The sequence below is a fragment of the Lissotriton vulgaris genome, chromosome 3_1, assembly GCF_964263255.1.
Source record: "Lissotriton vulgaris chromosome 3_1, aLisVul1.2, whole genome shotgun sequence".
Taxonomy (NCBI): Eukaryota; Metazoa; Chordata; class Amphibia; order Caudata; family Salamandridae; genus Lissotriton; species Lissotriton vulgaris.
Window position 1 is genome coordinate 424,722,085 of NC_141689.1, and position 16,148 is coordinate 424,738,232.

Here is a 16,148-nt window from a genome sequence, read left to right on the forward strand (position 1 = left end):
CCTAGCCCAGGGGCTGCAGCTGCATAGGACTCAAAAGACGTCGGGAATCCTCGTAGACGGACCAGGAGCCTGGAAGAAAGAAGTTGCTGGCAGGCGACCAGTGAAGAAAGTTCGGTGGATCCAAGCCTGGATCGATGGAAGATGACACCTGAAAGCAGAGGGGACCAAGTTCGTGAGTACTAGCCAGTAGTCAGTGGGCACCAGGAGGGCACCGGATGGTAGCCACCTCGACTAGGCGAGTGGGTGACGCTGTGCTCGGAGATCTCACGGACCAGGAGGCGTTGTCGGCGACCAGGATGGAGGAGCGAGCTGTCCCACGAAGATAGAAGCTGTCGGCGTCGCTGGACCCAGGATTGGGCAACAAAGCCTTGGCAAATTCAAGTCCACGCGGTGGACCTAAAATGGCGTCTGGAGTGGACCAGGAGGGTCCGGGGTGCCTCTCTTGAAGAAGGAAGCAAGGGCCAGTCTGGAGCAACCAGACCAGCAGCAGTGATGTCGTCGGGCGTCGTGAAGGTCACAAGCCAGCCGGCTAGTAGCCACACAGCGCGGTGAGCACGCAAAAGCAGAAGGGTCCCACGCAGATCGTGGAGATGCTGGAGGGCTGATCTTCGGTGCTGGAGCTGCTCAGGGTTGGGGCTTCTCGGACCCCAAAGCACTCACCAGTGGAAGACTCGATGGGCTTGTTACAAAGAAGTCGTGCAGTCTTGGCGATCGTCGGTCCCTCGAGGTCTCGTCGCACTCACGGTTCTCAGCTTTGCTGGAGAGGTGAGTAGAGGTCAGAGGTGCCAGGGAAGCCGGGTCTCGTCGAGCTGGGTCGTCGGATTCGTGAAGAAGGACTTGCAGCAGACCGCAGTGTTCTTAGGATGGTGCCCGCTTGATGCAGGGTGACTACTCCTTAGCCACAAGGGAGAATCTTGAAGAAGGAAATCTTGAAGTCTTTTCGCAGAAAGTCGTGTCTTGATTCCAAAGATGATCTGATTTGAACAGGGGGCCCGCTCCCATTTTTATACTAAAAAAGGGGGCTGACCCGGTGACTAGGTCCTGCCTATGGGTGGGACTAGGAGGGGGTGGTTACACCCCTCTGCCATGCCGGACTTTCCCCAGGCCAGGGGCTGGTGTGCCCCTGGAACTGGTTCTGACCAGCCTATGCGTAGTGAGCACCGGGGTGCCACTCAGCAGTCACCTTCCTGAAAAGCCCTGCCTACCCAGGATACACAAAACCATGTCTGGGACGGTGCTAGCACCGCCCCTGACAGGAAACCCTTTGTCCAGGCTCCCCTCGCTGGAAGGACTCCCAGCTGCAGGGGGTCAGACTCGTGTCTGTGGTGGCAGCATCCATTTTGTGGAGCTGAGGCTTCAGTTAACTTTAACCGGGGTTCACAGTTACATACATGTCGTGTCCCTCTAGAAGGGTGGAATGCTAACCCCGTCGCCAGAATTGGCGAGGGGTTAGTATTCCAATTCGTATGACGCCTTACTCGACATGTTTTGATAAAGCAATACCAAAGTTAGCATTTAACCGCGAGGATTATAATGCACTTAAGAGTATATGGTATGCGATATCATGGAACAGCTATTAGGACTTGGTTCCGCAAGCTGCAGACAGGCTCAGCTCATGCCAGAGCACCATCTCACACGATTCCAAGCACTCTGCCTTCAGGATTGTCAAGGCCTGCCATAGGAGTGACTGATAGGAATCTGTGTGTCCATTTTAGGGTTAGGTATAGGTATACTACACCTACAGCAAAGAGTGATTACACGACTTTGCCCCAGCTGTCATGCAGCCAGTTGTGTCAAATTTAGGAGGCCAGCCAGGGGTGGCATAATACATGCTGCAGCCCCTGGCAGCCCTGGGTACACCTATGCCCTGAGTTACAGGGTCTGATAAGGTGGCCCAGTACCAATTGGAAATGTACCTAGGGTACATGGAATCCATTTTAAAGAGAGAGCAGTAGGCCTGGGGTCCTGATTGGCAGGGTCCCAGGTCGACTATGTCCAAAACCAGCTAAAACACAGGGCAAAAAGTTGGGGGTAACCATAGTCAGGAGGTACCTTACTACAATATGCACAAAAATTTCTGTTCGAAAAATATGAAAAACTTCTGAAATTATTTGAATAAATTAGTAACAAATGTTATAATGGACTGCTATGTTTTATTCATAACAGATCTTTTCACTATTATAAACTAAGTTAGTTCAGTACTGGCATTTGTATAGTTTGTTTAGTTCATATTGACTCAGCCTTGCTGATTAGGAGTCAAGACCCAGTTTTGTTCTCTTGGCTAGATATGACAGGGCTCACTACGACACACTAGAACAGCTGTTGCAACACCTGCCTGATGTGTACAAGGAGGGAGCAGAAATGATTATACAGGAAGGGAAATTGATTTCTAATGCATCCATCAAATGCGCACTGGATGCAGCAGACACGGGAGCTAGGGCCATCAACACTAGTGTAATGCTAAGACGTCACGCATGGCTCTCCATCTCTGGGTTCAAACCCGAGATTCAAACGACTCTGCTCAACCAGCCGGTTAACCCAGACTTCCTTTTTGGTCCCGAGGTAGACATGACACTCGAAAAAATAAAAAATGACACAGACAGCGAAATCCATGGGGGCTCTGCAATCTCAGCAGTTTCGGGGCAGTTCCTTTCGTCGCTCCGGTAATAGGGGAGCCTCTAGAGAACAGGCTTTACAGCAGGCCCAGTACACCAAATGGAGCACGCAATCCACCTACACAAAGAATACCAGGGGTGGATACCGTGGGAACAGCGCCAAAGGCAGAGGACGTGGCAATAACAACGCCAGTTCCTCCGCTCCCAACAAACAGTGACGCCTTGTCACTGCCCCCGACCATCTAACACCTGTCGGGGGAAGACTCCAGCAGCTCCCGCCAGTCTGGGAAGGCATTACCACGGACAGGTGGGTGAGACAACTTATCTGATACGGCTATTGTCTAGAACTAACCTCCACCCCCCCCAAATACCCCCAAGGTACCGTCCTATGTCCGCAGAGCACATGCACTTATTGCAGCAAGAAGTACTCTCCATGCTGCAAAAAGGGGCAATAGAGCTCGTGCCTGCAGAAGAACAAGGTACAGGGGTGTACTCTTTGGACTGCTTAATCCCAAAAAAAGACGGATCCCTGCGGCCCATTCTAGACCTCAGACCCCTCAACCAATACATACTTTCAGAACACTTTCATATGTTAACCTTACAGCAGGTCCTGCCGTTGCTCAGTCAGGGCGACTTCCTAGCCACCCTGGACCTCAAGGATGCATATTTCCACATTCCCATTCACCCAAGTCACAAGAAATATCTCAGGTTCACCATCAACAATCGGCATTACCAATTCAAGGTCCTGCCTTTCGGGGTCACCACTGCCCCCAGAGTGTTCAACAAGTGCTTAGCGACTGTGGCTGCGCACCTTCGAAGACAACACATTCACGTCTACCCCTACCTGGACGACTGGCTCGTTCAAGCCAAGTCAGCCCAGCAGTGTGCCAGCCACATGTCACGTACAATTCACCTCCTTCACAGTCTAGGGTTCTCACTCAACTATACAAAGTCACACCTGCAGCCCGCCCATGTACAACAGTACCTGGGGGCAACATTGAACACTCTGACGGCAACAGCGCACCCGAAATCCGCCAGGGTCAACAGCATGCAGCAGCTCATTCGGAGGTTCAGGCCTCAACAATCGCTCCCGGCGCAAGTGTTCATGCAGCTCATCGGTATGATGGCATCCTGCATATTCATAGTCCCGCACGCGGGGCTGCACAGGCTTCCCCTTCAAGAATTCTTAGCACGACCGTGGAACCAACCAGGCTCATGGGCATCTAAAAGACCTAGTATTGGTGAGCGGTCGTGCATACAACTCTCTGCATTGGTGGAATCCACAAAACCTTTGCAGGGGACGACCGTTCCAAGAGCCTGTCCCACAGATATTGCTAACGTCGGACGCATCTCTACAGGGTTGGGGAGCGCATGTCCTCCATTACACGGTGCAGGGACGATGGACTGCACAACAGCAACAGATGCATATCAACCTGTTAGAGCTGATGGCAATCTTCATGGCACTGAAAGCGTTCAAGTTGCACCTGTGCAACAAGGTCGTGTTGATCCGGACGGACAACATGACTGCCATGTATTACATCCAGAAACAGGGAGGCACACTCTCCCCGCAGCTATCTCACCTAGCCCAGAGCATGTGGAAGTGGGCCATCCAGAGGAACATCTTCCTCATGGCGGAACATCTCCCGGGCGTAGACAACCAGATGGCGGACCTGTTCAGCAGGCACAGTCATCAGATGCACGAGTGGGAGATTCACCCCTCAGTGCTCCAACCATACTTCCAGCAGTGGGGTCATCCAGAGATCGACCTCTTCGCCACAAAAGAGAACGCAAAATGCCAAAGCTTCGCCGCCAGGTTCCCACACCCGCAGTCTCAGGGCAATGCGATATGGATGAACTGGTCAGGCAGATTTGCGTACGCTTTTCCCCCCAGCCCCGCTCATATCGCTGGTCGTGCGCAAACTGCGGCAGCACTCCATGACGCTCATCCTGGTTGCTCCAACGTAGGCACGGCAAGCTTGGTACACCACGTTCCTGGAACTTTCAGTGGTGCCTCACCAACGGCTGCGCCTCACTCGCAGCCTCCTCACTCAGAGCCATGGAGACATTCAGCACCCAGATCCGCAACAGTTGAGCCTAGTGATTTGGCTCCTGAGGTCATAGAGTTTGGCTACCTCAACTTGCCCCCTGAGTGTATGAAAATCATCAGAGGCAAGGCGACCTACAACTAGGGCGTGCTATGCAGCCAAATGGAAGCGTTTTGTCATATACTGTTCCAACAATGACATTAACCCACTAGATGCGTCCACGCAGAACATCATATGTTACCTGCTGCATCTGTACCAATGCAATCTAGCATATAGTTCCATCAGGGTACATTTGGCTGCTATGGCCGCTTATCTTGAAAACAGGCAGCACCTTTCACTTTTCAGAGTGCCTGCCATCAAAGCCTTTTTGGAAGGCCTTAAAAGAGTGATCCCTCCCAGACACCCTCCTTCGCCTGTCTGAAATCTAAATATCGTTCTCACCAGGCTCATGGGGCCCCCCTTTGAGCCTCTCCATTCTTGTGAGATACAGTTTCTTACTTGCAAAGTAGCTTTTCTAATAGCCATCACATCGCTACGAAGAGTCGGTGAGCTTCAAGCCCAGACAATTCAAGAGCCCTACCTACAAATTCATGCAAACAGGGTAGTTCTGCGCACCAACCCCAAGTTCATGCCGAAGGTCATCTCGCAGTTCCACATTAATCAAAACATAGAACTGCCGGTTTTCTTTCCAAACCCAGACTCAGTAGCAGACAGAGCACTGCACACCTTAGATGTCAAAAGAGCTCTCCTGTATTACATCGACAGGACAAAGGACTTTAGAAAGACTAAACAACGGTTTGTTGCCTTCTCTCTACAACACAAAGGCAACCCTATTTCCAAATCAGGTATAGCCAGATGGATTGTTAAATGCATTCAAATCTGTTATCAAAAGGCTAAACGCACTTAAACAGTTCCCCCACAAGCGCATTTCATACGCAAGCTAGGGGCATCCATGGCTTTCCTAGGTAACATTCCTCTAGAGGATATATGTAGAGCAGCCACATGGACCACCATACATACATTTACCAAACACTACTGCGTAGAAGTACACTCCAAACAGCAAGCTGCTGTAGGACAGGCGGTTCTCAGAACTCTCTTTCAGACTGCTGCAGCTGGCACGGGCAACCGCCGATAAGGAGGTAACTGCTATTTATTCTATGCACAGATATGAATTCAGCAGCCCACATGCCTCGAACGGAATATGCTACTTACCAGTATGCATCTGTTCTTGGCATGTAGGGCTGCTGACATTCATATCTTATATTGGGTTACTCTCAGGAATGGTGGGAGTCAAGAACACTCTTTCGTTATATTCTCATACCAGTCCACATTATAGGTAAAGAAAGAGACACAAAATAGTTTATAATATTTATTTTAACGCTGTGCTCGGAGATGCATTATTTTTGCGAGCATAAGCAAACATACGATTAAAAATAATACGATCAGCATTGTTACAACTCCATAAAACACAAAAGGAGAAATCATATAATGATGGTGGGAACAGGTTATATAGCATCTAGTATGCCACCCTCCCTAGCTAGGAACTACGTTTTATAAAATATAGAAGGTCTCTTAGGCTTCAATAGGGGACCCCATACTTCCAAGATCAGCAGAAGTGAATCACATCAGGAACTGCAATAGCGCTGTCTCTCTCTGGAAACGGGCTTCCTTTCAGAGGGTCTAAATCATGCATGCAGTGTGATATTAAAGATGCCAGGATTTCAGCTAGCTGCAGCTGCGTGCATGTTATGTCTAGTGCATGAGTCGATCAGCCTGAACAACACCGAACATTGTTTTGATAACTTTGCAGGCTTCAGCACTCGTGCAGACTGTCGAGCTGTAAGTTTACGGACCTTGAAAACAAGCCATTCTCATGTGTAGCAATTCACGCAGCCTAACTTACAACAACAGTTACATGTAGTGTGCAAAAGCAGCAAAAAGGTAAAATGGCGTTTAAACTTGTAATAAGCCTATGCTAACAAAGCTATGTGCACAAGTAAGACCCAGCCCTCACTACAAGGCTTGTCGAAAAGACTGCTTTTATTAGCCAGTCGTCTAGGTAAGTCAACAACTGACGGCCCTGCAGCCTGAGATGAGCAGCGACTGGCGCTAGACATTTCGTAAAAACTCTTGGAGCTGACCACCGACCAAAAGGGCGAATTGAAAATGGGCACCTAGCACAGTGAAACTGAGACATTTTCGATGTTCGAGAGATAGAAATGTGAGAGTATGTATCCTGCAGGTTTAGTGTTGTCATGAAATCTGCATGATCGAGGAGCTGCAGAATCTCCTAAAGAGTAACCATTTGGAAAGACTTTTTTAGCAGAAATGTTTAATTTCGTGAAATCTAGAATTGGCCTTTACTTTACCGACTTTTTCTTGACAAAGAAACTGGAGTGGGGAATTCTCCTCATAGCTCCCTTCTGAAGCATAATTCTGGCTTCTTTCAGGAGAGTGAGAGGTAGAGGTTTCTTTACAAGTGGATGGGGCGGAGGGGGCTTTACAAGTTCTAGGGTATGATCAAATCTGGCTATGATCAGTACCCCTTTGTCTGAAGTTACTTGCTTCCATTGGCCAAAATGGCGAGAAATAGTCTGAGTCCTGGAGTTGGAGCGTGGTCAAATTGTTGCAGGTTCCGAAGAGGTGTCTCTGCTTCCTAGAATTATCTCTGGCTTGCTGGGGCTGTTTTCTCCTGTTCGATTGTCAGGAGTAAGCGGCACCAGCGGGGGCTCTGTAGGATTGCTGCTGTTGATAGCCATATCTGTTTTGGTAAATCTGGGGTAGATATCTTTGGTAGGTACCACGAAAGGAATAAGATCCTCTGCCACGGGCACCTCAAAAGTGTGTCTTTCTGTACTGGAGAGTACTCAAGGATTTGGCTGTGTCTGTTTCCTTTTTGATTTCCTGTGAGGCATGGCCGATTTTGTTAGCCAAACAGCGCATCCCATCGAATGTCGTATCTAGTATCTTGCCCTGTACATCAAGGCGAAAGGTGGTAGACTTGAGCCATCCCTATTGACAGAGAACTGCTGCCCCAGCCAGTTGACTAAAGCCTAGAGAACCTGAACTGTCATCCTTCCTTGTCTTGAGAAAGACCCGCGGCGACCACCCACAGGGGCGCCTGAGGGTCGAAACGTCGACGCATTTATAGGCCCAGAATCACCAGGATCCGCACAACAATCTTAGGAATCCTTGGTCAATAATCAACATCTGACCATTGAAATCTATCTTGTATATATGTGTATGTATTAATTCCTTTGCACTGTATGTTATCACACCCATTGAGCACCACTTCACAAAATTTGCATGTTTTTATGACGGTTGTATCATGTATTGAAAAATGCATCCTTGAATGCAGTAATTCGGATATGTTTGGAAGAAATTTTTTATAATTTATACAATAGAACACGTTGACCTTATGACTGTTTTTTGAGGATTTATTTCTCAAAACGTACATTGTTTATCCGAGAGCTGTCTTTCGTTTGTCTACATTTATGAGCATTGTTCAAGTAATCTGTCTTACCCAACAGAACCATTTTTTGTTTAACTATTGAATACCCAGGTTCTGAGGGACACAGGGTCACACCTTTTTTGTTAATTATTAAAGCCTAGAGAAGCCAAATCCATAGAGATGTCTATCTAGGATGCTGTCCTCTCTCCTTCGAGGAGAATTTTTCTCGTCTCCTGCTTCTTATCCGGCAACAATTTGAGGTACGGAGCAACATTAGACCACATTTTCTCAGTCGTACCTTCTCAAAATTGCCAAGGAGTTCGCGGCACGCACAGAAGCACTTGCCATGTTGGTGAATCTTTTTCCCTATATTATCTAGTCTCCTTCCATCCTTATCATGATCCTCTGCTATTACCTGCTTTGCTCATGTTTATGAAATTGAACCAGTCGAAAACCTGAAACAAAATCAATATTAGAATAAATTACCAATATGATGACTAAAACACATCATTATAGAGTCACAATTTTGGAAAATGGAGGAAGGGTTGCTCGGATGAGTTATTTTCTGTCATATTAAGACTAGGTGATCCCAAAAACTATGTTTTTGCACCAAAATGAAGTATACAGGTTTTATGGTTCCTGAAATATTACATCCTCATTGCAACACAGCCGCCATTTTTAAAAATAGTGTAGAAAAATTCGAACTGGATTAGCAATGTCTACCCAAGCTAAATTACTTCCCAAATTCAAAAGCACAAATCAAAAATGAAAATCTCTAAACAATTTTTACAGTGGTATGTCTAGTGGTCAGAACTATATTAAAAAGGTGAGCATTTTGCGGCTCTCCGAGAAAGAACGAAGCTATATGTCAGTACCTTATTTGTTTGTGCTAATTTTCTCATTGGTGCTTATATCTCTGGGGCTTAGATATGTATTGCTGCTGAGGTTATTGATGCTCATTAATATCTGTGGTCTGTACATAAATGCTGTTAGGTCTATCTGCGTAGATCACTGTATTGCTGTATTTTCTTATGGGCAAAAATGGTTGGTCCGTTTCAATATGCTGTTCTTTGTTTGTGCATCTGTAAATTTAACATACAGAAGTCAAATCTTTTATCTTAATTCTTGCTGATCTTTTTCTGAGAATTATATCTCCATAAAAAAGCAAACCAATACTATGTCTTTTATAGGTGATAATAATGGCCCTCAAAGAAGTGGGTTTTCCAGGAGAGGAGGTAAGAATCTACAGTTTCTTTGTAAAAATAAATTGAGCTAGCAGTTTTTTACTCTAGATGCCAAAACATTTTTGATTGACATGAATCATACCACTTTGCTGGTTTGTGTGGCTTTATAGTGTGCCATATATGTGGAATGTTTTGGTGTAGTGTGTGATGACCACAGTGGTTACTTTATTGTATTAAATGCAGCTATTTATGAGTACGTAGTGGAGTGAAGAGAAGTGAAAAATCTTTAAAGCTTACATATCATTGTTGAGTACAGCTTGATGTGTGTGGGTTGCTTTTTGGGAAAAATGTGGGTGGCATGCAAGATGACCAGCATGGCTGCTCTTATTTTCTTGCTGTAGCCATGCTGTGCTTATGGATGGAGTGGAGAGAAGGGGATGAGGTGACTGCTGATGTGGTTATTTTGAATATCCTTTGTAGGAGACTATGCTTCTTTGCAGGATATAATCCTCAATTGTCTTTTTGCTGAAGTTAATTGTATACTGCCTCAATGAATTCTGTGTGGTCTCTTATCTTTGTCTGGAGGTAGTTTCGCTGTCTGTGCTGAGAAGGTGATTCCACCAATGCTTGATTTTTTTTTCTTTATGGTGGTAAAAGGGTGCCCTTCTAAAATGAAGTGTTTTATTTTTTGAGTGTTTGTGGAGTATTCCTTGAATGAAGGATGGACCCATTCCTTACATTGCCCCCAGGCCAATATATAGTGGGCACGTCAGACACCACCCCCCAAGCAGGCACTAAAGCGTGCCAATTGGGATTGGATACAGATGCGTGATCTCTCCAAACCAAAAATTGGGAAACTTACTGAAGGGTTCTTTGAACCTAAAAATAATCCTAGATTGGAACCCTACCTTGACTTCATACAGGTCCCCAGGGACAGGGCCCTATACATGAAGATGAGATTAGGGACCCTCCCACTTAATGACGCGATAGCATCATGGAAGGGGTCTAATTTAGTGCCGGCACCTTGCCCATGTTGTGCACATCATACTGAGTCAATTGCCCACATTTTTCTGGCATGCCCGGTTTACGAGCGGGCCAGAGCGAAGTGCCTTAAACCAGTATGTAAAATGTTGGGTGTCACAGATTATCGTGCTGCATTACGCATCCTGAAAACTGACACTTCATCCTTGACGTTAATATGCGGAGTGTCAACATTTCTGGGCTGCACCTGGCTGCTGCGAATAAAGTACCAGGCAAGAATGCAGTAGGCTCGAACACTTGATGGACTAGTGGGTGAAAAACCTGTAAATTGAAAGTTTTATGTCGTCCATGAATACTGATCTAAGCTGCTATCCCATTCCGATTGCTTGTTTGCACAGTGCCTTTTTTGAGTGTACAGAATTCCTATTTTTAATCTGTATTTACTGTAGTTTTTAGTGGTTGAGAAACGACTGTACATATGTTGGTTTTTAAATGACAATGTTATTATGGATATATAATGGATGCTTTTTCGTCATGCTTTTATGATAAATTTTTTTATCGAATAAAGCTTATCTACTACTACTACTATATAGTGCCTTGAATGATGAACATATGGCCATAGAAACAAAGTATATCGCGCGTAAAGTGGTATAGTGGGTGCAATATTATGGCTTCTGCATTTTGGATTATTTTATGATTTTAGGATTGGAGGAGCTGTTCATTATCTAAGGTATGTTTCCATAGTCTAGGTGGGATGGTACTAAGGAGATGTTAGTCTTAAGCTACTCTCTGAACGCTAGGTGTGGGAAGATGCAGCAAATATTATGAGTTGTAAAAAGCTCTCCTTCTGACTTGGTTCAGTTGAGGAGCTGAAGGAGATGCTGGCAGGAGTTCTTGATGGTTCCCGGTTGTATTAATTCCATTAGATGTCACTGGGGGGAGTACATAGATTTGTGACTAGATGGTCAAGAGTCGGCAGGCCTTCTAATCAAAGCAGGTTAGGATTGCTGTTATGGTTCAGCATAGTTTCAGGTTTTTTTTTTTTACAATTTTTTTAAGCTTTCATTGTTGAATGACTGATACAGTAGTGTAGTCCTTAAGCATCAAAATTGGATCGGTTTTGGGTCTCTCACTTAACGCTTTTCAACAATCCATATTTAACAAATTACATCACGGAATCTGTCTAAACAATTGGATGCTATTATTGGCTTATACATTCACACTTAAGGATAAATCAAGGTTGGAGATGGTCGGAGGACCAAATGCTAGATTAGTACCAACGTAGGCCAGAAACAGGGATGGGCCTTTTTCCCATTTCGATTCAACATCTACATGGCGGACCTTGACCGTCACCTGACTCAGGTGGTGAGCAACTCTCCCAAGCTGGGTCAGGAACATTTACGTTGTCTCCAATATGCAGATGATCTTGTCTTGCTCAGCGAAACATTGATAGCACTGCAGTGCCTAATTGACCAATAAAATGGATATTTTCAAAGTCAACCCTTGGCACTTAATTGTAGCAAAACATAGGTGGTTTGTTTTCCAAACGCTTCCACTAAACCAGTCTAGATGGGGAATTCCTATAGCCCAGCTCCCAGGACATATTGTTTGGGGTCAAGGAGGACAGGTTTTCATGTTTATTTTGTACTTGAGATAAGTAGACACAACCTCCTCAGCGCAAACCAGGCCTTAAATGCTTTTCAAATTTGTATTTATGGTTCATTAATTCCTAGCTCTTATCGGGGTGAAAAGTCCTAAGCTTTGCCCTAAGAGCACTCCCAAGTTAGGTAAACTAGTGACCCTTTTAAATGCGACCTCAATTCAAACATCTTGCAAGGCCGTGAGGTTTCTCATCCCTGCAGCAAAACAACTGGATGAACACTGATAGTGATATTGCTATTAATATTGATATTGCCCAGTTGGGTGGGGGGGGTATACCTCTTACAAGAATTGACCTACCAATATAAGGGCCCATTCTTCCCCGTATTCATACATTTGCACTTTTGATTACTTAGCTGGTTGTGTCTTTACCGACAGCATTTACACTTTACCTTTTTTCCTGCTTCATTATGCCCTTTAATACTATGTTTTTTTAATCCTGCTTGCTCTAGTGACTGAATATGTTAATTCCGAAGTATTTCAGTTTGTGTATAATGCAGGAAGAGCGTTACCTTAAGTCATGTACATCTATATCATTGTACTTTTATCATTTGGATTGTTTGGTTATTTTAGTTGAAATCGTGGTTCTCAAAACTTGCACTTATGTAGATTGTAATGATTTTTAATTAAGCAATAAAGGATACCTATTTACTAAATGGGCTTTGCCACCATCAGAAACATCAGTGTCATTGCTGAGGAATACCCTCAAAAGGAGGTCAAAGCAGAGATTTTTCATGTTTTAATCTGTTTGTAATATCGAAACTTCCTTTCTCAAAATTGCATTTCAACATCTACAGATTAAACTGCCCTTTTGCATGTATAAATGACAAGGAAACGTGCAGCCTGTTATGCTTCCATTATTTAGTTAAAATGCAGTCTGTCCCTTCAATGTTCCAGGGGCTTCCACTATCCTGGTGCCTTGTCCTGGCAGTTACTCAAGTTATTTTTTTCATGCCTGCAGATTACTAACCTTTAAATACCCTAAGCACCAGGCTAGATTTAGAAACTTGGGATGCTAGGGGAACACTGTGTCGAAGGTGAGACACCAAACAGAGCACCATATACGGGCCCATGGTGCAGACATGCACACCGAAGGAGTTTAACAGCTGGGAACCAGCATTGCCTTTAGGAAGTCGGGTAGATCTGCCCCACGCTCTGTGACATCAGGATATGCTGGCAGTAGAATAATCATGGCCCTGTGCCGTTCCATGCGACGGCTACACTAACTCTGGAGAGGATAGACCGGGGGTAAAGCACAAGGTTCAGACATACCCCAGAACTATGACATATTCCATGGATTGCTCATCTTTCTTCTTATGGCTTCTATTTTCCTTCAGTGCTGGGGAGGAGCAAGCTTGACATCTGGGACTAGTCCCTTTATGTTCTTCCCTGGCATTGGACAAAGAGAGCTTTGCCTGCTACTATTTGATGGCCTTGGGATTTATGTGGAGAGAGGGGTCCCACGATGACCAGCTGTTCCTTGAGGTGGGGCACCACAGACTTATCACCACAAAGGTCTGTAAAGCACATCTGCCCATCACTTTTGAAACAAGGATTGAACTCTGTCTTCTTTTGTAGGGGAATGTCCCTAGTCACTGCACAAAAAACATTAGAGAACTCAATTTCTTCACCTCTGAGTTGAGGGGGGAAGCACTGGACCTATGCTGAAAGGTGTGGGGGAAAAACAGAATTGGTGCCGGGATTGTGATGTCAACACAACTCAACTGTGGCTTTGCAATGAAGCCTGCGTTGCCCACCAGCACCGAAGAGCTATGCCAGAACATTCTGTATCCACTTTGGCACCTGGGATATTCAATGATGAGGAATCTGTAAGTTGATAGTGTCCACCAGAAAGATTCTTAGCAAAGGTATTTAACCTTTCTTCCGGCTCGTGTGAGTGAGATCCTCCAACTCCAAAAAGTTTTGCACCATTTTTTTCGAGGAATTTCAACCATTATTTTAGCAGTTTATACAATCTACCAATCCGATTAAAGTGTTTCTGCATTTTCCACAGGATCTTTTGTGTCAGAATGGCATATTTATTTTTGAAGTGCCTATCCTATTGACGGGAAATGGCTGCCACAGTCTCATCCCATGTGTGCTGTGGTTACCAACTTCCCATTCCACAAAGGCATGTGAATTTTGCAAAAAGATACTAAAAAAGGCCTTCAAAGACGGGCAAAGTATGAAAACGTTGTTGGGGATTTAAAGGAAAAGAGTAAAAAGCAAGACATCCAAGGAAAAGGTCTCCCACAAAGGGAGTTTCGCAGAGGAGAGGTCTGAAAAAGATGAAACGGCACCTGTATAAACATTCCTGCCAACTTAATTTCTGGTCCCTGTTTGGCCCAAACATGCTCGCCATCAAGAACTGGCTTAATTCTTAAACAGTGCCACGTATACTGATCATGTAAGTTTTTGATTAAAAACACTCCAGGCACATGTTTGCATCACCAAAGTCGTTCATTATCTCAATTTGCTTGGCATCACCACATAATTTACTGAAGGCACTAATATTTTAATTTCACTGCTCAAAGTCACCCAAATCGACATTGAGGTTTGCAATGTCCACCTTTATGCTGATGATAAAGTACACCATGAGAAAACATGAAGGCTGTCACCATCTGCAGAGCTATCCCCACAACTGTTGAGGGGAGAACTCGCTTAAGGCGGGATGCTAGAATGCTTACCAATATTTTGACTTCCCCATTGGGCATTGTTATTGGGCGTTTTAGGCATACTCAATGTCACTCATAAGAAAATTGCCTTTAACTCCCTAAAGGTCTCCGGCTGACAGTATTCCATCTAAAACGCTTCTGTATCGGTTCAGGTTCTCAGCACATGCCATTGTAAATGGTTTTTCACCCACTCTGCAAATAACAATTTTCATTATAGGGGGTGAGCAGATCCTGGCGATATTATTTTTGTATATTGATTTTGTTAAAATTAAGAAATGAGATGACCACAAATACAGTGACATGCAAGCTCAGCTTATACCTGTGTAGAGCTATAAATGTTGATGATACATGCACCAATAGCAAAGAATGATTGTATATAATATTTAATAAATAGAAAAGGGAAGTGAGGTGAGAGAATAAGCTATAGAAGGAAGAAAGTAAAGAGTAAGGGAAGAGAAAGAGGGAAGAAATACGGAAACTACAAAGCAGGGAAGAAAGATAGGCAAGGGAAAGGGAGGGCTAGTGAGTACAATGGTGGTAATGAGTAAGCAAACTACGGGACAACGTCGGGACACCTTGCAAAAAGGGGGACCATATAAGAAGAAAGTATCTGCTTTGGCCATTAAATTGTAAATTATCTTTTCATATGATTCGGTCTTATACATCTCTGCAAACCATTCCTCGTGTGACAGCAATAGTGGAGAGCTCCAATGTCGCAAAATGCAGATTTTGGCATCTGTAATGTCAGTGACGAGCCTGGCGGGGTAATTGGTGAATGTCTAAGAAGTCATGGTAGAGAATTAGAGGGTCTGGAAGTGGTGAGGGCAAATTGATTCCCAGAGCGTATACTCTACTGACGTCCAAAAGGGGTGTATGATGGTACAGTCCTGCAATATACAGGCAATATCACTGGGCGCATGATCGATACGTGATTACATCATCAACAAACACAATGAGAGAGCAAGCCTGAAGCCCACGCAATGGTCCAGTGACACCCCTGAAGTAATTTAAAAAGACTGAGTTTCTTCTGTGCCTCCTGGCCTCAAACTTCTGTCCAGTCTTCCTCGTCATATTCCACCTGCAGACAAGCTTCCCAGGTCATCCTGAGGCTAGTCCATTGTGGCTGAGAGTAAAGATGACTAATCAGGAGGTTCTATAATCCATACATCACGACTTCAAACTAACACCAAGTGTTGAGGTAAGAGCACATCAGGGAACGGTCCATGGTTCGGGACCCAATTTGCTCAGCTGACAATTGGGTAATAGGGAAAACATGCCTAACACATATGGGATTCGGGGAAGGGTATGCATTTTCACCACTTGAGTCCATCCCCAGTGAGAGAGGTTTGGGTGGGACCACTTCAAGTCCAGTCGCATTTGCTTTATAAATGGGTCTTGATTTTTTGTTTAAATCTGGTTTTTATTGATTTGTCTTTTTGCTTATTCCTGAAAGGCAACATACGTTTGGATAGCCATCTATACACAAGACAGTCTACCAATAATTGATGTACATACTTGTGTGGATGTTGAGCATACCC

The 16,148-nt window shown here is 44.9% G+C and overlaps 1 protein-coding gene across 4 annotated transcripts in view; it reads left to right on the forward strand.

Annotated features, from left to right (window-relative positions):
* The window catches only part of DDX4 (DEAD-box helicase 4), a 1,777,277-nt gene that overhangs the window by 500,735 nt on the left and 1,260,394 nt on the right, over positions 1-16,148 (forward strand). For all 4 annotated transcript variants that reach the window (XM_086960639.1, XM_086960640.1, XM_086960641.1 and 1 more), the window contains exon 8: positions 9,302-9,346. In XM_086960639.1, coding sequence (XP_086816765.1) covers positions 9,302-9,346 — 45 coding nt within the window. The remainder of the gene's footprint in view (positions 1-9,301; positions 9,347-16,148) is intronic.